At 40.8% G+C, this 27,511-nt stretch overlaps 2 protein-coding genes across 4 annotated transcripts in view; both read left to right on the forward strand.

Moving 5' to 3' along the window:
* Positions 1-5,193, forward strand: part of MYZAP (myocardial zonula adherens protein) — a 62,327-nt gene extending 57,134 nt beyond the window's left edge. For all 3 annotated transcript variants that reach the window (XM_082060757.1, XM_082060756.1, XM_082060755.1), the window contains 2 exons: positions 136-236; positions 1,694-5,193. In XM_082060757.1, coding sequence (XP_081916883.1) covers positions 136-236; positions 1,694-1,799 — 207 coding nt within the window. In that variant the 3' untranslated portion in view covers positions 1,800-5,193. The remainder of the gene's footprint in view (positions 1-135; positions 237-1,693) is intronic.
* Positions 5,194-8,412: 3,219 nt separating this feature from the next.
* On the forward strand, positions 8,413-15,108 carry POLR2M (RNA polymerase II subunit M). The gene is made up of 4 exons (XM_082060758.1): positions 8,413-8,573; positions 9,288-9,986; positions 10,636-10,858; positions 11,815-15,108. Exons 1-4 carry the CDS (start codon positions 8,485-8,487, stop codon positions 11,950-11,952), a joined length of 1,149 nt encoding a protein of 382 aa, XP_081916884.1. The 5' UTR covers positions 8,413-8,484; the 3' UTR covers positions 11,953-15,108.
* The last annotated feature ends 12,403 nt before the right edge of the window (positions 15,109-27,511 follow it).

Raw genomic sequence — 27,511 nt, forward strand, 5'->3', positions numbered from 1 at the left:
AGGATTCCTTTATTTTCTCAATAAACACTTTTACATTATTTCTTGTGGGGATAAGCCAATGTGCACTTTTATTTCCTTGTTTAATTGACATAACTTAAATAAAGTAAGCTTGTGATGAAAACTACTGTTTTCCAGAATAAAGAATTACAAGATAAATTGGACTACTTAATGGAAAACCAACCAAAGACCAATGTAGAAACCAGAGATACTGGTGTAGGATGTGATCTTCCATACAGGTATTTACTTTTTATGCTTGTTCATAGGAAGCTTTTTCATAATGTCCCTTATTGGTGCTGTATTAGTAAACCATTGTGCTGATAAGCTGTTGGAGTGGATTGTGGAGTTTTGCTAAGTTTAAAAGAGCACATCTACTAGGTGGAGTGTACTTCAATTACTTATAGAGTAGTTTGCTTGCTTGTTTGGTTTTTTTTTGAAGATGCAAATGTATTGCAAACCCTTGGCAAGTACTTATTTACAGCAAGATGATTTAAGCAGGGAGTAAAGAAGTCAAGAGATCTGACTTTGTAAAATATGGGAAAATATTGATGAAAGGTGTCTGCTGGCAGTGCAGCAGAAGACAAGGGACAGCTCTGCCCTAAGGCTGGGGCATCATGCGGGCTTTGTGTCCTGGGCATGAGTCCTGGACCGTTTTAAAGGGCAGGTAACACCAACAGTAACAGTTCAGGGCTGCAGCAGTTTCCGGAGATATCCTAGCCCCAGGTGGAAGACTGCCAAGAAAACAGTGCAGTATCATTACCACATCTGCAGTGGAGTGGTTGTCTCTGATCTGTGGTGGCCAGCAGCTCCGCAGCCTGGTGTTGTAAACATCCAGACGTCGGGCCTTCCCTCCTGCCTGTTCTGTGCCCTGAACGCTGCAACAGGCTTGCACTGGGCCCTGGGAGGAAGGCTGTGGACTTGCACTTCAGTCTTCCCCCCAAGTCACAAGAGCAAAGGGCAAAACAGAAAGCAAAGTATTAAGGTAAGGAGGACCATTGCACATTACTTTTGTTACCAACAAGTAAACGTGTTCATCTTAACTGTGCAAATTGCATCATTTAGTTTGAGGAATGTAAATTAGCATATGAAATCAGCAAGCTGCAAATGCAAACTAAAATTTCCTTCCCAATTTAAAAATAAAAATACACTCATTTCAGTGTTCAGCCTAGAGGATATTTTAATGGCGTGAGTTTTGAAACCTCAAGACCAGTGTTCCTCACCCAGGGTGCCAACAGAAAGCTATCTTTGTTGTCTCTGGGGACCCTCTGTATGTTACCACAGCCCCTGCTTATCTGATTTTTTCCCTATTTTTGAGATTTATCTCCCTGCAGAAAATCACTCCTATACAGTTTGGATTTTATGGAGTTACTCTTCGCAATTGATTGTGTCCTTAAATGTAGTACTGCAATCTTTATTGTTGCAGGATCCTTAGTCCTAGCAGCCGTATTGCTGGACATTCCAGTATGAGCTCCAGCAGATGCCTACCTGTAAACTTGTCAGTATCTGTCACAGTTTTTATGCAATATTATTTGCAGCATTAGAAAAGAAATATGGAACATATTAAATACACTAAATAGTTTAATTTTAGCCTTTCAATATAACTAACAAGGCACAAGTTCATTGCTGTGGCATTTCCAGGCCAGCTGTCTGATACTCTGACATTAACTCTGTAAGCTCTTTCTTGTCTCCTTAACAGTACAAGTACTGAGAACAGAAGATCTCCTGAAAGTGCACGGCCGGTGAGGACGTACACCCCATTCAAGAGAGTGTTGGAATTTAACACAAAGAACAGTACATCTTGAGCTTTCAAGTCAATGTGCTTTCTAAATGCGAGCAAATATCTTGCGCCTTTGCAGCTTGATTAGATAAACTTTTATCAAGTCATAGAGAAGAACAGCAGCATGGAGTCTTGCTAAATTTATCCTGAAAGCAGCTTTTTAGTAACTTCATATCTGAAGTTACTACTGACATTAACTGTGAGGGGGATATGGAAGAAGCAGGATGAGTGAAACAGCAGTCAATATTGCTTCTTTAGAATTTCTCCAGTGCAATGTGTCATTTCAAATGCCTGTAAGGAAGGACTTGTATAGCTGTACAGTTGTTTTCTTCAATTGTGTTGTAATTCTGCTTGTGTAATGAAGCTCTAATATATTTCATTTTCAATACTACTAGAAGCAGCATCTGAAACAACACTGGTAGAGGGCATTAGTCTGAAAGCTCTCCCTATGCCTGGGTACAAAGTGCGAGTGCTGTTCACACCTGTTGTAGAGACCTGGTACCGTTGCGGGCTCTGTTCACCTGGAAGAAGTTCACTTGTAAACAGCATTCTTTGCTGGGGGGGAGAGATGCAACTGGGCTGTTTCAAACAATTCCCTCAACACATGCAGATGAATGTTGTGTTTGTTGCTGAAGACAGTAAGCGATAGAGCAGATTATAATGGATTTGGCTTTGTTGGACTGAGGCACTGGTTTGCACTTCCTCAGTCATGGGATAGAGTGACTATTGGTGATACATTCAATAGTAATTGTGTAGAGAAATCCCTGTCACTTTTAAAAATTTACTTTTCCATTAGAGGAAGGAATTTCCATTAAACAGAATTTTCTCTCTAGCAACCTAAACGTGTTCCTGCAATTCCTACAGCAATAGCAATCCTGAATCAGGATTTTAATTTTCGAGTACTCTTCCCTACCACCCCTTTGCCCCCCCACATCCCCCCAAGCACTTAAAATCTTATCCTTGACCTCAGAGTACCAGCAGGTATGAATTACGAGTAGTTTCTTGTAGTTCTATTAACATGAATGAAGGGCATTGTTTTCTTTCAATTACAGTAACTGCTATAGAAAACAAACAACTTACGTTTTGTATGCTTAATATTGTTCTTACATTGAATGTCAATCCCAGGAGGTACTCACCTCGCCACAGGGCTTCACAAAGTGATTGTTTTTATCTTCAGTCTAATGCAAGTTCTGAAGTTCAGTACTGTCTGCTCAAATTAAGTATACACAGTAGAGTTGTATTTAAAATTATAATATTGACCTCATAATCCAAATCTTGTTCCTGCATTATTTCATGGGTTTCTGAATTTGTTAGAGAACTTTGGTTACTCTGCAGCTCTGCTGTTTAACTACTATGTATGTATATATATATATACACTATATATGTATTGGAGGATGGACTGAAGGATATTTTGATGTGGTATCAGTATCTTGCAGGAGCCTGAATTGCTTTATATAATCAAAGCAAATACAAAATCAAATGGGAAAGCTCAAGCTTCTCCAGCTTTTGTGCTCAGATCATCCTCTTTTTGTGCATAAGCTATTTTCTTCCTCGCAACATGTTGAACTCCTAAGAACTTAAAATGGTCATTCTTTCTAAAAAGTCAAACACAATATTATGTATTGTATTATGCATAAAAATCAAGAAATAATTGCAGTCAAAGCCTTTAACAAAAAGGTAAAGTATCTATTGTGTGAAGGAAGCCTGTAATCTTCACTGGTATAGAAGTTGCAAACATTAACAGCTGCTCAATGTTTGTTTTAAAAATAATAAAAACATTTGCTTAAGTAGCTTCCCCCAGAGAAGAGGTGCAAAACCTCTGGAGTGGGAAAGGGCTTGAAGAGAAGGTCCCTGAGAATAAAGTCTGCTCGCTATAAAACAGCCCTCAGACAAAGCTCCCTCTCATTATGCAAAGCAGAGGAATTGTCTTGTACCTGAATGCCAAAGTTATGGAAGCAGCTGACAGAGCGAGAAGCTGTAGCCTTAACCGAGCAGGGGGAATTTGTGATTGAATGAAGTTTTGATGCTTGAGTGAATTTGGGAGAATGAGTTTGCTGAACAAAGTTCCCAAATAACAATTAATTCGATCAATAACTAGATGAATTGTGGTTATGAACAACTAAGATCATGAAGTGAAACTCTAAGTGAGAAGACATTTAAATTGGAAGTGTATGTTGATGAGCACGAAAGAGGACTCAAATTTCCGAGATGAGCTTTGTACTTGTGTAATCCCGTCTCCCTCTAGTGGTTGCTAACGGCAAATGTTTGGACAGTATCTCTTTTTGACGAGAAAGACAATAAAAACTAATCCCGATGTCCATACTAATAATGACCATTAGGGATGCAGCTTTAGTTCATTTCATTATTTTTAGCATTTTTTTAATGCCCAAATACTCCCTCTGTATTTCAGGAATTTAATTCTGAACCTGGTTTGTGAAAGTTACCTTCAAACTTAAGATGATTGGGTGAAGGTGTTATTTATATATAAAAAGAAATGCATGTTGTTGTAAAAGATATAAACTGACAAATTTAAATAAGTAAAAATACTTAATTCCTCTGGTTTTGGCCAGAATTCAGAAAGCAGAACCTGATGACTGTGAGGTGCTCAGTGAATGATAGGAGAGGGACAGATGTTGATTTGACACAGACTTCAAAAGAAAATTCATTCTCCTTCTTATACCCTCCTGAGGATCTGCTCTGAAAATACTGCAAGCTGTTGAACCCTGAGACTTGCAAAATGGTGATCGTCTGCTCAAGACTTTACCAAGACTGCAGGCAGGTGTTGAATTTTTCTGTGTAAATTCTGTCTTGACTATTTGATGAGGTTTTTTTCCAAAGCAAATAAGGATTGACATCTGCACTATATTTTAAGAGCATTTTGACATGTAATGAGACAGCTTACCATCATTTGATTGGACTACTGGTCTAAATCTGGTAAGTGTGAAGAACAGGAGAGGAACAGTATTTATATAGTTGTGTTACACGAAAATGTAGAACTTTCCAGTCAAATCAGCAGCAACATAAATTAGCATAGATAGTAACAAATCTGACTGAAAGGACTGTAAAACTTTATATAAATTTTGTCAATTTGAGTTAATTAGTACTATAACATTAGAAACTAGTAAAATTTCTGTAAACATCAATAAAAGCCATATAGATAGGTCCCAGAAAGTGCATTAAATATAAGTCAATTGTATGACTACATTTGTACCATGATAAGTATTCTTTTGTGATTATTCCAGATACTCTGGAAAGTATTTTGGGATACAGTTTTCATATATACTGTATAAACAATGCAGTTACATTGTATGCTTTTCATACATCCTGTATGTAGGACTTGATAAATTGCAACAAATATTGTATTTAAACTTTCTATTCTGTTATGTCAACATTCATTTAGAAATAAACTTACCTTAAAACCTTGTAAACTCTTACTCTACAGAATCTTGTTTGTTCAAAACATGTGTGAATGCACAAGCAGTTCCTCTGGAGCCTTGATGTTCTTGTCAGTGTTTCCTTTGGCAGACGGGCTCTTGAGAACAGGAAGACACTCCCTTGCTAAAGACTCTTCTCAAAGCCAAGTAACAGAAGTAGATGAACTCTTTTATGAAATAAAGAACTATTGATTTGCACAGGACAAACAAGAACTAGGAAGTGCAGCTCTTGAAAAACCCAGCAGCTTCAGATCCCACAGATAACATCTGAATACATCTGGGATGATGCTTTCCAGGCTTCTGCATGATGAGATTGGGATGACCGTGACCCATCTATTTTTTTACAGTTTATATCCACTCACTGGTGACAGAAATTTATCTTCAAGACTGTCACAATGAAGCAATTGACATGTCAACTAAATAAGAAGAGGTCACGCAAACATGACAGTCAGTGTTACTGGTTTGCAATGCTCAGCTGAAGAATGTGAAGTTTTTTACTTGAGTAACACTTCTGTATGTATATTCAGTACAGATTGCCAAAGGGACCTCATAAAAACTTGTCGAGATCAGCAGTGCTCAGTGCTGAACCTACAACATAGGATTCTGGGAGTTGGATACTAATGCTTTTTGGAGAGGCTTTAAATCCTTGTTTTGACATCTGAAGAATTTCAGACATGGACAGATGAGCAAATAGGTAAGAAGTAAGATCTCTCCACATTGTTAAGTCTGTAATTCTGTGCAGGAAGGCCTTACTCCACAGAATGGAGATGTCTATGCTGAGAGTTTCATTCCACTTGTATTTTATTCCATTTTATTTCATTCCCATTCAGCACCTGGGGCTATTTGCATGTGTGAAAGAAGAAATGTTCTTAAGAGTCCTAATGAGTTAAGGCCTTTCCAGCCCTCCATGAAGCACTAGAACATGGAAGAAACACAAAAAAGCAAGGTGAAAGCATCCATTTACAACTAAAAGGTATGTGAAAATTTTCAAAAGAAAAAAGGGGCTTAGTGGATTAAAAAGAAAATATGTAAAAGTGACCATCTATGAGGTTACAATATTCTGCACAGGTGTGTGTGGTGTGTAGGCATACTGCCATAATCTGACAGTTGCTTTTCATATATAAACCAGTATGCTGATCGATACAAGCATATATAGCATTGCTTTTTAAGTTTTTGGGGCTTTTTTAGATAAATAAGGTTAAAGGAGGAGTTATTTTCTTTGAATTAAATAAAATAAAGTTAATTATTACAAAGATGCATCATGCCATGTTGATACCATTTTTTCTGTTATTTTGGGGATGGTTTATTTTGTGCATGTGGCTTGATTTTTCTCCTGCCCCACAATATTTCCACCTAGAAGCAGAGAAACTGTAAAAGTAGAGTTTTTCCCCCTCAAAACCTACTTTCTAAAGTCTCTTTCGCACCTTTTCCAAATAAAAAGAAGTACGAGGAAATGGGAAAAGTGCAACAGAAATGATACCTGTAACAGAAAAGAAGCAAGGATGTTAGTTTCAATGCAAATTTTGGGCAGACTCAGATATTTCTGACAGGAAATTTTTTCACCTGAAAAAATGTAGCCAGTTGTCCTTCATGGCCATCTCCCCTGAAATGTCATATGGCTAGAATACATCAGTTGAATTGTAACTGGCACTGATAAAACAGAAAACACTAAAAATTCAGGCATAAATGTCTGTTGCAATGTTCCTTGTAATGGGTGTAATCTATTTAAAGAATCCGTATTAGAATAGGTTACTTAGTTATTTGAATACCTTTCTTTTTTTGCTACACTATATATGAAGGTGAATTATTCCAGTGCCACATCTTTGTGTTGTTTGTTTGTTTTTTTAATGTGGTTTATTATTTTTTGTTAGAATACCTGATTTTTTTCTTCATTGTCATTCTAATAATTTAATTGTCTTTTAGAAATTATACTAAATTGCTTAGTAATTCCAGCCATGCTATTGCAGAATAAATTAATATTTAACTCTAGACATCCAGTGACAGAAAACAGACTGGCTGAAAACTGTATCTAATAATAGCCCTTGAGATAATGTCCTAAGTGAGGAAGTTATTTAAGAAATAATTAAAAAACCCCAAACCAACCAGCCAACACCACAAACCAAACCACAGTTTTGTGTCCTCTAGCAGTGGGTGATCTCCTGGTGAGAACGCCCTGACGGATCTCCCACACGAGGTGATCGAGGTTGTGTGTAACAGACATTGAAGTGGTCTCTTCAGCTAGTCCCTTAATTTGTTTTTTTTTCACCCTGGTCATGGTGTTTATTCCATGGGTAGCTGCCTATTTGATTAATCTAATTTCCCCTGGCCCTCAGCCTTTCCAGCCACCTTCCAGCTGAGCAAACAAGGGGCGGGCAGCCAGCTTAAAATGCTTCCGCCTCCGGGGTACCCCTCTGCTCATAAAACAATCTCTGAGAAATGGGCCTCTTCAGTCTTACTTAGATCAAGAAACCTCCCCTGAGAGCAGCTTTAAAAGGCGGACATCTGCCACCTGGGAACTATCGTATTCCTTTGAGATGGACTCACTAGAGCTCATGGCACTTGTGAGAGTGTGGAGTAAGCAGGCCAATGTTGTATTACAGCCTGAATTTTTATCTTCAGTCTCTGTATGACATGTAAACACGTTAAAAATAAACACCATGTAAAGAAAACTTTAACAGATCTCTAAAAATTAAACCCTGAGTCCTAAATAGAAAGTGATACTCTGCTAAAAGCTACTAAAACACAGGGAAATGGCATGGTGTTCATCTCTGAAAATGCAAAATAGTTAACATTAGCAACATGTAAGCTTTTGCTGCTTTTTGTACATAGTGTAGGACAGCATAGAGTTGGACAATGATGACCCTCTGCCCCGCACAGCTTCTCGTGCCCAGCCCAGCGTGAGGATGTTTCTTGAATCAAACTCAATTTCTATAGGAAGGATTTTGTGATGTGGGGATTACCCTGAGCGTAACGCACCCACTGCCCTGCGCAACAGATGCCTGAGCCCACGGAAAACAAACGCCTGACGTTATTTTAGACGTGCGTGGCGGTACCGACTCCCTACGCTTGGGTGACTCCCCGTCCCGCCCCCTCCCCTCACCCGGAGGTTCCTCCCGATCCCCCCGCTCAAGAGCGGCCGTGTCGGCTTCGCGTTCCGACCAAGTCGGGCCCTGCCGGCTGCCGTCGCTTCCGGTAAGATGGCGGCCTCCGGGTTGCTGCGGAAGCGGCGCCGCGGGGCCCGGGCGGCTGCCCCGCTGACAGGCGGCGCGGGGCGCCATGGCCGCGGCGGGCGGCGGCGTGCGGGGCCGGAGCCTCCCCGAGCTGCGGGAGATGCTGAGGCGGCAGCAGCGGCTGCTGGCGGACCGGTAAGGAGAGACGGGCGCCGAGGAGCGGATCGGGCCTCCCGCCCGTTTCGCCGTCCCCGCGGCGCTGGCAGCGGCCGAAACGCTTCGCCTCGTTTGGCGGCTTTGGGGGCTCATGGAGCCGCACGGACCGCGCGGGGCCTCCCGGCTTCTGCCGCAGCAGCGGGGAGTGCGGGGCTGCTGGCCCACGCCCGGCGGGTGACATTGGAAACCCGCCTGGACGCCTTCCTGTGTAACCTCCTCTGGGTGTTCGGCGGGGGGATCGCACTGGATGAGCTTTCCGGGTCCCTTCCCGTCACTGACATTGTGTGACCCTGTGACCGGGCGCAGCCGGGGGACAGCGCTCAGGTGATGCACCTGTGTGGGTTTACAGCCTGCGGGTTGTCATCCCTGGGCGGCTGTTTCTGGGAATGCAGACAGAAAAAACGGTGTACGCCACTTTGGTGAAATATTTACTACTAAATATTTACACATTGCACTTTTCAGACTGGCAGTCATATCTTTGAGCAGTAAGAACGTAATCATTGCTCTATCACAATATACATTTGAGGCTGCAGGCCCTTTGCATCTTAATGCTTTTCAGAAATCTAGTATGTAAATCAGAAACAACATTAGAATGAGAAACCTGCCACATTAGCTATTCTCATAAAATAGTTCTGTACATCAGATTGAAATGGGATTGTTTATACCCTCTTTTGTTTTGGTTTTTTGTTTTAGGAAATTCATTGCTAGGCTTCCAGATAAGGGTAAGAAGATCTCCGATTTTGCTGAAAAGCTGACGCTTGCCATTTTACAAGAGGAAGAATTAGCAAGGACGGCTGAGCTGTTATCTGCTGTCAGGTTGGAGTTTCAGGTGAAACAGGAGGAGATTAATACAAGCAAACATCAAGTTATTCTAAATAAGGACACACAAACCCATGAAAATTCCTCAATCTTTAATGAAAACTCTAATATTAAAGAAGTTTCTTCGATTGCGTCCCAAGGGCAGGAGGCAGAATGTATTGAGCAAGATGCTACAAGTACAACTCTGAAAAATCAAAGGACTCAGGGGAAAAATGGTAAAGACAAGACTGTTACAAAAGATCAGAATCTTTTCTGTGAAGTTGTTTCCAATTCAGCCACAAGCAGTTGTCTGGAAAACGATCAGCAGGTATCTCCGAGCCATCCTGAGGATGGTACAGAAAGTACAGCTGCTTCAGACAACAGTAAAGATGCACTGGTTGATGCCTTTCAAAAAGTTAAAATTGTAGATGGGAATAATGGTGAAAAAGTATCGGAACAAGAGCAGAATGTGGCTAAACAACACAAGGGCCATATCTTTGGAAGCCTGCACCCCAAGACACCACATTATATTGAAGTTCTAGAGTCTAGAGCCAAGAACCCAGTCATAAAAAAAAGCAAATTTAAACCAAATATGTAAGTATTATGGGATAGAAAAACCTTTTGTGAAATAATGGACTTGTATAAAATTGGAAATCGGTACAGAACAAGCACGATGGGTTTATTTTCTTGTGATTAAAGACATTTAAAGTCATATGACATTCGAGGTTAATGTATCGGCTCTTTAGCATTAACTGTCAGAGTATCTCAATATTGAACGGTGAAACAACTGCCATGAATCTTCATAGAGTTTTGTAGCTTAGGCTAGAAAACTGTTAAGCAATTAGCAAAACTTTCTTGAGGATTTATTCTAGAGTTTGTAGAACTTTAATAGCAGGTAGTGTTTTGCTTTTCCCGCATCTCTAGAGAAGTTACGATTCACTGTACTGGTAGCTGTAGCAGTTTATACTTTGTGTGACTCCAAAAGCATTGCTGTTTCATACTTGCTAATTAATGGGCATACCTTTTTTGTTTACTATCACGAGTAACTTGCGATACTGTCTCTCTGCAGAGAAATATTTTTAGTTTTTCTGAGTGCTGCTTATTTCTTATTTGTTTATAGTGTCATAATACTTCAGATTTCTTTTCAACTCTTACGTGTTGAAAACAGCAAGTTTTGGAACTGAAGTTGTTCAGCCTTGTGCTGCAAATTTAGGTCACAGCGTCTATGTTTTATCTCTTCCAGGTTATCAGGAGAGCAAAGTGGATCATCGCATGGTTCCTCATCCAGTCAATCGCCTGGGGGATCTGGCTCTCCAATTACTACTGAAGAAAGACGACTTAGGGATAAGAAACATTTGAATGACATCACAGCAGCTCGGCTGCCACCACTTCACCATTCCCCTGCTAAGCTATTATCCATAGAGGAATCCATAGCAATTCAAATACAGCAAAAAGAAGCTTATGAGGTATGAATTCAAGGTTGGGTCTGAGAAGTAATTACGTATTTGGGATCATTCCTAAAAAAAAGAAAACATAAAGGGATCTTTCCATACTGATGAATTTGAGGATGAAATTGAGATGGGCAGGCTTTGAGGAGAGGTACTTTTTCTTGTATGTGATTCTTCTAATGATATAATTAAATAATGGATTAATCCCTTTTGAAAGTGTTATTCCTGCATGAAATAAAATGCAGTGTTACACTTTGTGTGGTGTTACACTAACCTCATTGCTCTCTCTTCACCTCTGACTAGAAATGTAAATGTAAACCTTGCCTATTAGTCTTTAAAGACTTTTTGGCCCTTGCATAAGTGAGGGCCTAGCAGTATTTGTTATTCTTAAAATATGCAAATATCAGCATTTGCCTTTATTTATGCTGTGCCTGAAGAATCTTAGTCCTGATGTTCTTCAAATTCCGTTGTAATGGATTCTGATTTTGACTTTCCAGGTAGTGCCAAGCTAGTGTTTCAATTAGACACTGTTGTAAAAGTGGTTTTAAAAGCACTTGCTACTTTAGTCATCTTGGCACTTTAAAGGAGGTCATTTATTTGGAAAATGGAGACAGATTTTTTGCGGAGGCTGCTGAATGACAAGCATTGTTATTGCTACATGGTTACTGTGCACAGCTGCTCTCCAGTGTGGACTGATTTTTTCTGTTAAAGCTGACTGTAGTGTATCACAGGTGAGGACTGCCACATGGGGAATTTCAACTCTTATAAAAAGGTCTTGAAGTATTAACAGTGCAGTTATGTATAAGTGTGAAAGAAACCTGAAATTCCTTCGATAGTTACTAAAATTTTTAATTAAGTCCACTCTGGAATTGCTGATGTTACTACGTCAAGTTTATACTTTAGTATAGCAGGATAAAAATTATGAATGAACACTTTTTCTAAGATGTATCTCTTTTTATTTTTCTTTTATATAGGAAATGCAAGCCAAGCTTGCAGCACAGAAGCTTGCAGAGAGATTGAATATCAAAATGCTCAGGTTTGAACCAGAGGGGAAAGCCTCAATGCAATACAGAGAAGCGCGAGATGAAGATTATTCTTCAGCAGAGGACTGAATTCAATAAGCGATATCTGAGGATGAGCCACGTGACTGATCTTTATGCAGTACCTCTCAAAACCCAAACCTGGATATTGAGAATGCTTGATCTAGTCAGTTATTTCTTAAAATTTCCACATCACAGCTATAGGAAGAGTTCAATATAAAGCTCATTAATGTAAGTGTTATTAAGTGGTAACCCCAGTGTTATTTGGGGACTGCTTTTGGAGCACTTGGGGCAGTTAATCCTTGTGGAATGCTCCATAGTTTTCATCTACAGCAAAGTGAGCTCTTTAACACACTTTTGCAGGCTATGAGCAGTCATCTGCAAGAGAAGATTTCTTCTGTGCAGAAATGTGATTGCAAAGGGTGTCAGCACATGTGTCCATAATGAAAGCTGAGGTGTCTATGAACTGCCTGCATGTATGAAAGCTCGTCTTGTATAAATGTGAGATACTTCCTTTATCTTTTTAAGGTTATCTTGCTTTTACCTTATGGTGAAAATACATGCCTGAACAGGTACAATAAATACGTGACAGGCTGTAAGAGAGCTTCTTATCACATGAGAACTTGTTTCTGTGCCTGCACCTTAAAATAACACTTTCTGCCCTTGTAAGTAGGTTAAGAATTTCAAGTTGTTTTGTAACTCAGATTCTGTTTGGGCCTTAAGGAACTCTGCTGTTTCATTTTTGGTGATTACTGGAAAGCACATCAAGAGATCAAGTGAATCTGAAGACTAATATTTTTATTAAAAGTCTTGGTGTTTTTCCATATTTTTGTACACTGCTTTCACACTTTGGAATACTATTTTTTCATAGCCTGATACTGTAAATTAAAAGATCCACCCTCTGGTTTTCTTGGTGAAAATGTTCTGTGTATTTTGCAGTTTCAGCTGTCCTTTGAAGATAAATCTTCCTTACAATTTTATTTTCTGCCTTCTAATATTAATTTTGAAAGATAACACACCTGAGAAGTGTTTCACAATGTTATTCCACTGTTGACTAGGATATTCCAGCCCTAGTACGAGTTCAGTTCTAAAAACCAAACCTCAGAGATTCCTCATATAGCCTGGAAGCATCTGTTTTCTGAGTCACTGCAGCAACCGTATGTGCAGAGCTCTCCCTGGATGTGGACTTAATCCTGCAGGAACGGTGCCTCTGGAAACCAAGGGCACTCCACATGCAAGTCGTTCAAAAAGCTGCATTATGTCAGCTAGAAAAGGGGGTTGAAAGTCTCTGCCACTTCTGAGGGCATACAGCACTTCACTGGCAGGCAGTAACTCTCTCGCAGGCAGTCCCTGTGGCACAATCCATACCGTGGCAATGCAGTTTGACAGGTGGAACTGTTGCTAAGCTAATATGTGGTATTTTTTGACCAGGTCATCTGTTGCTCATCTGTGATGCCTCTTTCAGGTACCCTTTCCTCTCACAGGTTTCTTGTTCTCATTGTTCATTGCCTTCTCATCAGCTGTCTGCTCTTCCCTTTTCCTCATGAGACTTATCTCCTTTCACTGATGCAAGCTGACATTCTGCATCCCTACACCCCCCATTGCCTTCCATATGATATATCGCTCCCCATTACTTGCATTTAACTTTACCATGTGTTACACATCCTCCTGCCATTGCTATCTTCTCTTGCTTTCTGTAACTCTATATACTGAGCACCTTCAACATACCTCAGTCACTTAAATAGCTTGCAGAGACCTGAATGTGTTTTTGCTGCAGCTGGCCTTCTACTGAGTCTTTCTTATTATTTTGGTTTCAGACTGTGCAAGTGTTTGCCACTTCCAGGCCTTAAAGCCTCTTTTTACCACTTTATCATGTTTTGTTGGTTTGTTGTTGTTTGTTTGTTGTTGTTGCTAGTGGTTTTGGATTTTTGTTTTGTGCTCCTGCTTCATCCTCCCAGCTTCCCGCCATCACTTGTCTTTGTCAGCACTATCTTTGGCACATTTTCAGTCATTCATATTCATCCCTCAGTGTCCATGTTGATGACCCATCTGCTCCTTCAGTTGTAGGTATTTCTGCCCTCAGTGTCTTCCTTCCACGTGTGGCTCTGACTCCACAGGCCAGTGAAGTGCTCTTCTCTTCTGCATGCAGTTCATTTCTCAGATCACCATTGTCTGTGCTACCACCTGCTTGTCCAGCTGCGTTTGGTCATCAGCCCTTCCATTATTTCAGTCTGTTGTGCTGCTTAAGGACAAGAGGCCTCAGAAGTGTATTGGCTTTCCCTTTGCTGTCACATGAAGTACACGTTATGACTTCCAGGCCTGTTTGCATCTCTCCTTCTTTTAAGATCATTGCCCTTGTCCCTGTACGGACTGTGCTGTCACACCTCTTAAAGTTTTTAAGCTTTTCTGGGCTAAATGAATTTACACAAAGCTACACAGTTAAGAATTCGCTTTTTAGATTACTGAAATGTAGCTCAATATGGGCTTCTGCTGACCACTGTCTTAGGCCAACTAAACTTATGCTTTTTCTTAGTGCTTTTAAGGCTTACTTTTGCTTTCTTAACTTTGTGAAGCAGAGGCAGTGTTACTTGATCTGTATTTTGATAGCATTCAACATGTTGGCACTTGGCTGAAGTGGATCCCCTGAATGGGCTGACTTCCCCCTTAAGAGAAAAAAAAAAAAAGATAAAGTGAATGCAGTAACAGGTGAAGTGCATCATGTAATTGTTACAGGATTAGCAGCTGCTCAGCACGGTGCTGGAGGAGTCCTTGTGGAAGAGAGTGCTGTGTGAATGCAAAACCAAGCTTAAGGTATGAATTTGCAAAACCTGGAAGCTTACATGGGGGGTTGTTGGTCCTAGGTTCTGAGCACAGGTATGTACTTTGAATTAAGGTTTTGTGAGTGATAAGAAAGCAAAGAGTCAGGTATAAAGAGAGTCCTGTGTTGAGGAGGATGTGCAGTCCAGAAGGTTGGAGAATAAGAGGATGAATGCTGGAATGGTTTAGTGATATTTAATTAAAATTCTGATGAAATATGGCTTTGCTGTTGTGTATGTCACCATTTTTCAGTTCTGGAACATTTCAAAACATACTGAGAACTGAGGAGCTTGCTCTCTTTTTTGGGGAGTGTTTTATTGGAGTGGGCTGTTAACCCAGTAGCGAATAAAGAATTGAAAATGTGTTTCTGAAGTTCCTTGTGTGAATAAAGTTTTGTTTTGATCATGTGAAGTTTGCAGTTAAATTTTGGGGAAAACCAGAACCTTTTACTTTGGTGATCCACAAGGAAAACATTAGAGATGGGCTTAGGAAACAATTGTTATATAGGGAAAGAAAACTTTTGGGAAAGCTAATGGATGAGAAAAGATCTGTAAGACTTGAAGCTGGGCAATTTTGCAGGTCTGAAAGATGGCACACAGCTTAAATGGTGTGCTGGGAGTCTGAGAGCTATACCATGTGAGGCAGGTGTTTGTGCAGCAGCAGGTGTAATCCCTTGATTGTGTGTGTGTGTGTGTTGTTAGGAGCACCTGAACCTCAGACTGCCCAGAGGAAAAGGCCTGTGACAGAGTTTCTGTTCACAGCTGTAACCGTTCCTGAGGGAGAGAACATGCAATCTGGTTTGCCAGCTGTGGTGAAAACGTGATTTGGAGGATTTAGCAGCTTCAACATTTATGTTAAGTATTTGGGAAATAACAGTTCAGAGAAGAAAGACCTAAATGCTGTTGTACTTAATTATTTTGGGGGACTGTAAGAGTAAGGGTAGAAAAGATGCAGAAGTTTTTCCTGTGTTTTAGTGTTAGACCTAACTGACAGGTCCGCTGTTCCGTTAGTGGTTTTCTGTCTGATGGCTTGTGTGACTTAAAAAAAAAACAAAACACCACCAAACCAAAGCCCACCTCTGTGGTAGTAAGCTGCAAGTTCCTGTGCGGAGGAAATGGGGCCTGGAAGTTGAGAGAATTTGGAAACCATGCTCTGTGCTGTGGAATTTCTGAACCTGCTGCAGAGGTGCAGTATCAGGGTCGGGGAAAACAATATCCAGACACTACACTACAGGCTGATGAATTGAAACATGAGTGGGAAGCCACGGTGAAAGCTGGTCATGCTCCACCAGCAGCCCTTGAGCAGTAGTTTGGGGTTTTTTTGTATGGAACTCACAGACAATTCTTGTGTCGCAGACACACCACAAGCTGGCAGCCTTTAGCAGCCTCGCAGAGGAGGTAGGACCTGACTAGCCTGAGTTGTAGGTAGAGATCTGTCTGTCTTTTTGTGCAGCTCCATTGCAGAGCCAGTTCCCTGCGTCCCAGAGTCTGACTGGAATCTCAGTTGTGTTCCATGGTGGCTTTTGCCAGTGAAAACGAAAACGATTGGTAGTGGGACTGTGTTCAGAACATTTGTTACCTAATTTTAGCGGCATCTGGCTCACCTTTAGCAAATGAGTGTCTGCAAGGAGTATCCTTGGGCCAGGGGAAGTGCAAGGAATGCTTGGCCTTTTATATCAAATGAATGGCATAAAGCGGACACGGAATGGGAATCCTGTGTTGCAAGAGGCTGTGCTACCCTGTGTGCTCTGCTGCAGGAAAAGGTGGCTTTTCTCTGCTTTGCCAGCCTTGCTCCTTTTTGAAAGCAGTGTGAGGGGGAGACAAAATTTCTCCAAAGTGTCTTGTAAGGACAAATTTTTCAGGGAGTAGGTCTTGCATGGTGTGCTCTTGTTCCAGGGAGCTGCTAACTGAATTGTATTTTTCCTGAGTTTGTGGTCCATATTTTGTTGCAAGTTCGCTGCTCTTAGGGTGGTATGTGTGGAGATCACCACTGAGATTTCCTGGTTTCCTGATGTTTGTTTTTAGGTTGCGAACTCCCACGTTCAGGGAGAGAAAGAGAAGTAGAAAAGACAGCTGTGTGAAAACAACATTTATTTTGCTGTGATATATTTTTTTCTTTTTCAGTAAGCTGATAATTGTGTTTTGTTCTCGCAATTCTGCGGTGCTGTGTCACTGTGGACACTGTGGCAGGCAAATGTTAGCTGACTGTAGTCCAAACATTTTACACTCACATTGACTCTTGTTTAAAGCAACCGTTTTGATCATTTGGTTATTAAGATTTTATTGAATTGACCCTTGCTTTGGGGGAGCATGAAAGCATGTACTGAAGTCAAACCTTCCTTTAGGAACACTTATGTGCAAGAGCTCTGTTGAAACGGGATATTGGCTCTGCGATTTGTTTAATCTCTGTGTGCAAGGGATGTGTGAATAAGAGTTGTGAACCAATTACCGAATGTGAGGAGATGACACAAATGAGCACGGTGAAATGTGTATGGGAAGCAAATTGATTTTCAACTTGCTAGAATCATTGAACTAAGTATTTCACTTTTAATCATCCAAATATGAGTGAATGTTTCCTCCAGCAGTAAGTATAAGACAGATTTCTTGACAGGGAAATATGTAAGAATTTGTAGTAAGCAACACCCTCATTGCTTTTCTTTCAGGTTTGATATTGGGGACTGTAATTGCATCATGCACGAACTGGCACATCTCCACTGAAATCATGAGGGAGATAAGTGGGGCCATCATGCTTAATGAACATATTCATATTTCCTTCCTCTATCCACACAGCTGGTATTAATGTACTTGCTTATTAGATCAAGGCAGTGATATACTGTGGCAAGTAGCTGCAGTCCAAGCTTTTGCTAAGTCTCTGAAGCCGAGTGCTTGATAGGAGATACTCTTTGTACACTTCTTCTGAAGAGACATTTCAGTTGCAAAATTTCTGCCCATGTTTTCTTTCTGTTGTGTGTGTTGCTTTTTCAGAAAAAAAAAGTTTTCTCAATTGTTATTAGATGGCTAGTAACATATACATTTAATTTACTTAGATATTAGTCAGACGGTGGGAGTACGATAGGTCTGGTCATAACAGCTCGTGATCTGCAGCCACCTCTGAACTGAGGCTTCTGCACTGCCCTCCCAGTGCATGCAGGGCGCGCGCACCCTGGGCTGCACTGAGCACAAATTCTCTGCCAAAACTTGGCATTCTGCAAGAAGTTACGGGGTTTTTTTACTGCACGCACACACAATCACAACTGAATTTGGAGGTGCAATGACACCATTTGTAGAAGATCTCAGTGAGGGAGAATGACTCTCAGCAAGACGCAATGTTTAGCTGCTAGAGCTCTGCCCGGTAGTGGATATACCTTCCCAAACTGACAGTGGAGGGAGAGAAGTAAATTACATAATCTATGGGATTTACATTTCCAAGTCATTCAGACCATTATCCATTGGAGCTGCAAGGTCTGTCTTGCTTATGGATCAGTTAGAACTAAAATGGCTGACACTTCTCACCGAGAGAGGAAACTGGTGTATTTGGGTACCAACATGAAGACATGAAGTGGCATTGGCACTATTTTCTCCAGGCATCTTATAGCTCTACTTCCATTATATTGAATTAGCATTGATTTTCTTCTGTTTTCATCCTGATCTTTAAAAATTAATCTTCCAGTGCTTGCCTACAAACCAAATGAACCAGCTGGTTTGGGGCAACAGATATATAGATAGAAAAAAATGAGCTGTGTTAGCCAGCTATTTGCACTCAGATGGAGGAAGTCTTCAGAGACTGTGTGATAAGCTCTTTCTGTTTAAGGCACTGTTATGAGTGGCCTGTGTTGTCTCCTGGTTACTATAAAAGTCTCAATGTAATTGTGGTTTCCAGAGTTACAGATCCATCAACTCCATTTGTAATTACGTGTGAAATTACTTTGTCATTGGCTTTCCCCCTGCTTTTTCCTGAAGGGGAAAAAAAGGAACAACACAGATTCACAAAAATCTTCATTGTGTGCAGTAATATTTCCTTTACTGACCCAAGTTATTTCATATTGGTTAGAAGTTTGTATTCCCTGGTTTCACATGTATTTCTCTAGCTGCTTTAAATTGGTATTGTACTGATTATAGTACTGCTTAAATGGTAGCTGATGATAAATATTATCCTTGCATAGACATCGGGCATCATCATATGTCATGTCTGCAGACCACTTTTTTGCCTGCACGGCAGATTTTTGTGGCTGTGAGCCAGGAATTTTAATGAAAGAAAACATCAAAGATGCAGAAGAAATGAGAATATTAGTCAAGGAAGATACACAGTGATGCTCTCTGATAACCCCGGGTAATTGACATTAGAACTATGTGGGAGCAACTTAAATAAACATCTGGACACTGAGTTTAGACATTTCCAGTGACAAAACCCAGACAGATCTTCTGGACTTGCAATAATAAATATTTCAGCGCAGTCCACATGAATCAACTTAGAATTCTGTTTTCAATTATTCTAGTTTTATAAATATATCATAGTTAATTATTCAGGGATAGAATTTCTTTTGAAGATTGAGGAATTTGATGTTTGCTTCATTCACATAAAGTTCCATTTTTTATTTATATCAAATTTACTTCTGTTTGTACAAAAACAACAGTGCAAGCTTGCCAAGAGCCATTAAAGCAGAATGCAACTGAACTTCTCCTGGGGTGGAGGGGCATTTTCTGAAAATCCTGGCAGTGCACCGTAATTCATTCCAGCTATGGCAGCCACTTAAATTATGCTGAAAAGAAAATTATAATCATTTTTTAAAGTTATTCTCAATATTTTTAAAGATTCTTTCTTTTTTTACTTTAGGTAACATGGCAGTGCTAAGAATGTGATATCCCTTACAGACAGTGAGGAGATGTTTATGTGTACCAGAATGTTTAAAAGGTGTAGCAATGAAACTACAAGACCGAATGAAGCGCTGGTTGCAGCCCAGATTTGCTCCTGATATCACAGCTGTGATGAGGCTGGTAGAAGCATGCCCAGGTTTTGTGCAAATTTTGTATTCCTTTGAAAAGCTTCCCCACAGCCCAGGCTGCCAACATCAGCACTTGCTCTACGGTTTCCTACCTTGCCTGTCACTGCTGTGAGCTGGCCGGCAACGTTGTTGAGCCACAGGCTGAGCTATGCTGTACCAACAGGTTAAGAAAGTTGTAGGGGACTGCTGTGTTAGCCTGACCTACAGGTCATCATCCTTTTCAGAGGTGGAAGAGGCAGAACTGAGTTTAAGTACAATGCAGAAAGTCCCTTCTATGCTAGCTGTCTTTTGGTGACCTCCCCGTAGGTACAGGAGGGCTGCTCCTCAGTCCCCTCGACGTGTCCCCTTCTCCGGACCGAACAGGCACAGTGCTGCCTTCCGCAGCGTCCTCTCCACACACAGCACTTTCCAGCAGGGCTGCTCCCCGTTCTGTTGCCATTGCTGGGCAAATCATAGGTGAGCATATTAGGAAGCTGCAGGCTGACAAGGGTATTGTATTTTTCAGTTTTGTCACAGCTCTCTCAGATGAATGAAAGGTTTTCTGCTTCTATGTTTTTTTTTTTTTTGGGGGGGGGAAGGAACCTAGGCTGATTATCCTGATCTGAGTGTATTTTAAGCTTCTATGTTAATTAAAAAAGGCAACTTGTGCTTTGTAACCCTTTCTACGCACTATAAAAATGATAGATAAGAAGCACAGTGAAAGCTATAAATCAGCTTTGAGTCTGATAATCTAATAAGAGAATCTCTTCAGCAGTTCACCTCTTGCTCATTGATCTATAGCTTGGTAATTAATTTCCCCTACTTTTAACCTTGTATTTATTAGAATACTTAATTCCTGAATGCTAAAACTATGCACCGGAAATTTGTAGTGTTATAGTTCAGACAGTGTAATCTATTTATTGTTACAGGAGCACAGAGGATGAAGACAAATTATTTAGAGGTTTATTACTCAGAGAGATGCATTTGAAGAAAGACATGGGATGCAGCTAAGAGGAAAATGCAGATTGTGGCTATGAAGCAGAAGCTCTTTTAATAGAGGAATTATCTGTTGAATGATTCCCTATCGAAAGTGTTCAGTTCTCATCTGCAGGTGCTTAAAAGTCCACTGGACAAAGTGCTGCGCTGACCAGGTAAATGGGTACTCGGGATGTGTTGCTGCTGTTCTGTGTGCTGCCCCATGCACTGGCTGCAGCTTCCCCCGCTCTCACAGAGGAGCTGCTCTTTTTAGTTTTGTTTGTGACGAAAACCTGAGGGTCTGGTTTGGCTACCTTAACTCCCATGGAGTTTAATGGAGTTGCTCATCAGATCTTGAATCTGAAATACATTGACTGTTCTGGTTATCTCTTCCAGTTTTGTTTTCTGATCTTGCTGAAAGGATGGGGCCATCTGGGTAACTGCCTGGCTTATCAGCTGTGCCCTGTTCCAACATGGATTACTTTTTCCCAAGAATGAAAAATGCTGATAGGAAACAGTAGTAACTTCAAATTGTTTGTATCAGGTGTAAGTTCTCCTTATGCTTTTTGTGTTTTCTTTGTGTAAGGGAAAAAGAGCTCAAGCTGTATGTTTTGACCCCTTCTTTGACTCAAACTGCCATGCAGTAGAGAAGAACAGAACTTTATAGGTTTGTACGTGGTGGCTGGTGAGACACTTGGCATATGTACATTTAAAATGTTAAGTCATTCTTCTATTTGAGTATTTTTATTTCTTAAATGATGAAGTTTTGTAGAGATCTAAAGATAAACCTTCACATACATACAATACAAGCTGACTTGTACTCATGTGCTGTGTACCTACATTATATGCAGAAAAAAATTATAAAAAGCAAGATGTAGAAAAAAAGTTAAGTAAATATTTCATTAGATGGTAAAGCTACAATTTGTTCCTTTATAAATAGCACTTCGTTTAAAAAAAAAAAAAAGATAAAAGGGAAAAAAAACAAAGCAAACAAACAACAAACCCAACACAGCATATATTGTTACTGGCCTATCAGAATCCTCCTGCACAACAGAGTACAAGTATATTAGCCAAATGTTCGGAGGAACTATGTTCTCTGTCTTGCAAGCAGTTGCTCAGGGTTATCAATTGTATTTGGCTTTTAGCATAAAGGGAACCAGCTAAGCACCATTTCCAGTTTCACTCGTTATGACTGTCTTATGAGGTGTCACACTCTTCTTCCACAGAAAAGGGGCTCTGCCTCTTGTTTTGTGAGATCAGACTGTGCTTTTAGTGGTGGACTGAGGATCTGTGGGAGACTGTCACCCGAACTGCACATTTCCTACCTTTTAGAGAGATGAGAGATAAAGTTTCATATGTCTGGAGGGAGCAGCAGCTTGTGTTTCAGCCTGTGTCACATCTGTCTAACCTCTGTATGTGGTGGGTAATTCTCCGCCACAGCTTAGGAGGCAAGTGCTCCAGAGAACTCTTGTTGAGTGTTGATGCATAAGAAAGGATAGCTCAAAAATATTTGGAGGCTCTAAGATTCAATGATGTGGAGATCAGTATGAAAGCCTGCACTATCTTTTTCAGCCGTGTGTCAGGAAGGGGAGCATGACAGTCACGCTTAAGCCTAGACTATACTTAATTTTATGTTCCCTGCTACATTGAAGTCTAAGTAAATAGCTTCACTGGTAGGAGTAGAGGAGACATGAGAGTTAGATTACACTTTATCTTGGAACCCAATATGAAATCCATACTTTGTTGCCTGGACACTGCGGTGAGATGTATGTTTGTGGTAGTAATATAACAGGATGTTTGTAGGAGTGGTGTGTGTCAGAGGGCTGCCCTGAATCAGGTCATGTTTAAATACATTGCACATGGGCTTTGATCAAGGACCACAAAGCTGTGTCTAGCCAGTGGACCAGGAGACTTACTGAAGGACAAACTCTCCACTCTTCCTGCTGCAGTGGCAGGCTGTAATATTTTTCTAGGTTATGGTTTTACCATTAGTAATATTGGTGCTGCATAATACAGGATCACTCAACAGTACTGATTCACCCAGGATAGCACATGGATACACAAATTATTCCCGTCTATTTAGCCAAAGCAGCCAGTGTACTGGTTATACTGCGTTTATGGTTTTACGCCAGCTGTGTAAGGACAGGCACTACCTGACCCAGCACATGGCCTGGCAGGAGAAAGGTGTTTTTCAGAGGAGCTGGAACACACATGAAACTTGTGGGGTCGGTCTGAACCAGTGTAGCCATTTGTTTCACCTGCCATAGTGTTTTATTTGTGGTCAGAACTAAGTGCTTAAAACCAAGCTTGCCATCTGATGGAGCCATGACCTTGATAAAAATCCCAATTTGCGCTTCTGGCTGGAGAGTTGATGCCCCCCCGTGATCCCCTTGTTCCCCACTGCAGAGATGAGCTGTGCCATACACAAGGCGTTTTGTGGTTTTTGTTGTTGTGCCAATCATTCAGGGCTGCCATAGGAATTTTAAACCCTAAGGTAGAGAGAAAACAATTTTTATTTATTTTTTTTTTCATAAACATGGTCCTGTTTGGAACTTGCTTCAGGGTTTGAACATTGTAACTACTTTTTAATATATACAGCTAGCGCATTCCTGGTGTAACACCATTAGAGATATGGCAGCAGGCAGCACTCCAGAAAGCTGCCTGGTTTCTCAGGGCACTGGAGGCAATGTAGCCTCATTAGTGCCGAGCTCTGCCTGGGTTAATGAAGCCCTGCTAATGAATGACATTATGCTAGGTAGTGCATCGTTGTGTCAGTGGAGTAACCAACCAAGATAAATTTTTAATATTACGAGAATTTTCAGATGTCTTTTGATATTTTTTCTGAAAAAATACAGGTGTATGTGACCCTGCCTGATACTATTAATACTTCTGTTTCCATTCCTCAAAGAATATAGCTGGCCTGTTTCAATTTCTGGATAACAGCTCAACACCAACATTAAAACCTTTTTCTGTGGGTTTATGATGTTCTTTTAAGCTGGGCTATCTGACATAATAATGTAATTAAATATGTAGCTCTTTTGTGATGCTTTAATTAAATACCAGACCTCCATAGGGAGCTTAAGGAGAAGGGAAACGCAGAAAGCAGGAATTACCTCTCTGCAAATCACCCCCCAAGCCAGGGGACAGTCCCGGCCTCAGGTGCTGGCTTGGGGATTTGGTTTGTGAGGGGGTGGAAAAATGCACGGTGACAGAAATCGGGATGGCGGCAGAGCTGCCCCGCATCTGCTGTGTGCTGAGGGCTCAGGGAGCGACCCCGGGCCCTGTGGGTGCGCGGGGGACAGGCTGGGGAGCCCGGGCCCTATGGGGACACCCAGGGGACAGGCTGGGGAGCCTGGGCCCTATGGGGACACCCAGCAGACAGGCCCGTGGTGGCTGCACAGCAAGGTGAGCTGGCATGGCCCCCTCTGGGCTGCAGGAAAAGCCCAGCGAGAGCTGAGGGAGAACTTTAAATGGGCCGTAGCCTGAAGATATTATCCTCTCCCTGGCTGACAGCCTCAGTCTGGAGACCAGCCAGGGAGAAAGAGAATGGGGCCCTTGGGGTCCAAAGATATTAACAAAATAAATAACTCCAACCGCAGCGCCCACTTGCACTCCCCTCAGCGCATTCCGCGGAGGAGCCGGCAGCACCTTCCTCTGCTGCTGCCTCCTGAGGTAAATCAGACGTGCTGCGTCTGCTTCGTATTATTAAAAGAGGGAAATGAAAGAAAACAATGTAAGCACTCTTAGAATTGCTGCGGAAACTGGATATAACCAGGTTATTCAAAGGGAAAAAATTAAGCCATCTGTATATGCCAAGGCTGCCTTCACATCTGTTAATGTAAGGGGGTGATTTTAAAAAAAGAGAAGTCATGGTTTAGGGCCTGGTTCAGCAAAGCCTGTAAATGTGTACTTCGTAAAACCAGGCTTAAATCTCTCCCTTTCCAATGAAGCCCTCACACATGTTGGTGCTGACGGAAATCAAACATGTTTTTCAGATCTGTGCTGTGGGAGGAGAGCCGGTCTCCATGGCGGGCTGGAGCTCGGCACCCCGGCCTGCCCTGGGCCGAGGAACTGCCGTTGTACTTATCAGTATTGTGTCGCTGTTGTCCTGTCAGCATTACGTGGTAAGAAGAGATGAGCACTGTTTTAAAAACTTTAACAAACAGAAAATGTCACTGTTGTCACTATTATTACATTATGGTTGTGTTGTTCTGTTATTCCTTTATGATTGTCTTGTTTCGTTATTATGTTATTACATGTACATCATCCATAACATCACGTTTCTGAGTTCAGCACATTTTAACATCAAATAGTCTTTTACCTCAGAAAATGTGTTTTAGTTCAGCATGCACACAGATTTTAACTTAAAAAGTCTAGTTTGGCACTGCGTGCTCAAATGAATGCAAGTTCATGGCGTATTTTATAGAGCTGTGATCCACTTCTTACTGAAATACTGATTTCAGTAAGAAAATTAAAAATCAAGATCGCTACCTCAAACTGCTTTGTTCAGGTTTCTCAGTGGTTGTTTTAAAAATATAATCCCATAAGAAACACAGTGTTGTCATTGCCCATTGTTTTATTGTGAGCCTCAAAATACTCAATAAGGTTTGTTTGGTTTGTTTTTAACACTCCACCACCTGAATCTGTCCTATGACAATTTTGGCTTCATTTGTGTAAGGTGATTTTCTGTGCACCAAATCTGGAAACATTAGATTTAGAGGTGAGGTATTTTTTTAATCGTGTCAATTAAAAAGAATCTGATGCTTCTTATGTTTATGAATAAGTAAGTAAACTGGCCAATCCCTGACATTTTTCTGTTTGGAAACTGGCTTAAGTTTTACTGTTTGGAATTGTCAATGCTGAAAATAACTAGAGCAGAGGATGAAAGCATGTTCTGTGGCTGCTCAAACTCTCAAGATACTTAGGTTTACTAAGTGGTCTTTTTATTTTAGACAAGCTATTTTATGTAAAGATTACTTGCATTAAGTTGAGTAAATGTTTTCTAATAGGAGGTTTTTTGTAAACTTCCTTTGTCAGTAGAATAATTAAAATGTAAATAAATGAATACTCAATAACTGCAAAATCTTGCACACTTTTGCTGAAACAGAACAAAGTGGTTTAAATAAAAGACTATAAAAAGTAGTCTTTAATATGTTATTGAACTGTTAAAGCTCTAAATTTTAAGATACAAGGCCGTTATCAAATTATGACACAATACTCTGTTCCAACATCTTTAAATGTACATATTTTATAAGTAAGTTTACATACACATATGGCATTTGGAAGCATTTGGACAAAATACATTAATCTCATCTTTCATGAGCTTTTGTCCATCTTGCCTTACAGAGTACTTAGGGAGCATGAGTATTTTCAAAGATATCCGTGACATCTGTTCTTAATATTCTAACATCTTTCTTCCATGTACATTTGATAGACAACATACTTTTGGCAGTCTTTGTTATTAGAATTGCCAAAATGTTGATATTAATTTGAGTGCCTTGGTTTTCAATGAGTACAAGCCAGAGTGAACCTTTTCAGAGACTCATATTTGGAACAGAGTTATTTCTAGAAACCTAAACGTTTCAGCATTCTATTTAGGTAATCAGAAATAGATTTATAATAGAATAAGGAAGCAATTCCGTTCAGGAACAGTTGTTCAAATATACCTGCTCCCTCGTTTTTATTTCTGCTCTGTGTATTTTTAAATATAACACTGTGTTAGAACTCCATCCAAGTACCAGGCCATGCGATTTTTCTTTGCTAGATACGTAAGCCTCCTAAATGCCCATTTAAAGTGGATTGATATGGGTGTATAAATGGCACTTCATTAGGAGATTTTCTGAGATTTAGATGTTACAGCATTGACCACTATGCTGTGCAGTTTTCAGAAGTCTGAGCACACAGTGAAAGGCACAGCTGTGAGTCAAGTGCCAGGGCTTCTTATACAGCACGGGAGAAGTCCTCTCTGAAAGAGCCGTGCCAAGTCCAAATCACACCAGAAAGCAAAAAGAGAGCTGGTAAGGAAGTACCTCCAGGTACTCTGGATTTGCAGTCTGACAGGAGAAAAGGTTCCTAGGTATTTATTTTCAGATGTTAGGTGAGTATCATTTCTCTGAGATTACACCATCCAATGATTATGGCGACTCTAGAATTCAGCTGGAGTTAAATCCCTTTACTGCAGAAAGCCTATTCCCTTCAAGTCTGTTTCTTGTATTTCTGAAGAACAGTTTGCACAGGCCTGCAAACTATTCTGTACTGGTACAAGCTTATTTCCTCTGGGGAAGCTGTTACCCAGTTTAGCAAGCCTGGGTTTCTAACCTGTCTGACATGTGGAAGGGAAAGATTAGGGTCCAGTTGCTCTTTGAAGGATTATTGTGGTGGAAAAGCTATATAACCCACTTTTTCCTGCTCCAGAAAGGCAAGACTGCAACCACTTTTGCTGAGAAGGCCAGTGTGGGCAATGAGACCATATGCTGGATCAGACAGTCATGACTGCATGAGTTCTGATAGACCCTGGTGTGAGAAGTGCTGAGTTGCATAGCCCTCCCAAGACTGTGGCACAGCAAAATGTACATAGATCCCAAGCTTTAGGTACCAAAGAAAAGTCAAGGTGAGAACTGTAGCATAGATGGAAATGAGGTACCTTCAGCTGGAGAACAACTGGGAGAGTGTTTTCAACACTGTGCTGCAGTTTTTAATCTAGGTGTGGTACTCAGAGCAGAACTTATGTGGGAGCTGAGTGTGCATCAGTTTTATTCATTGGACCTACTTACATAAAAAAGTGGGGGTTTAGCCCTGTGTGACCAAGAATGAGTAGTGGGGATATTTTATACATCAGACGCTTTACACAAAGAGCTC

The sequence above is a fragment of the Streptopelia decaocto genome, assembly GCF_964273445.1.
Source record: "Streptopelia decaocto genome assembly, chromosome: 9".
NCBI classification, from domain to species: domain Eukaryota; kingdom Metazoa; phylum Chordata; class Aves; order Columbiformes; family Columbidae; genus Streptopelia; species Streptopelia decaocto.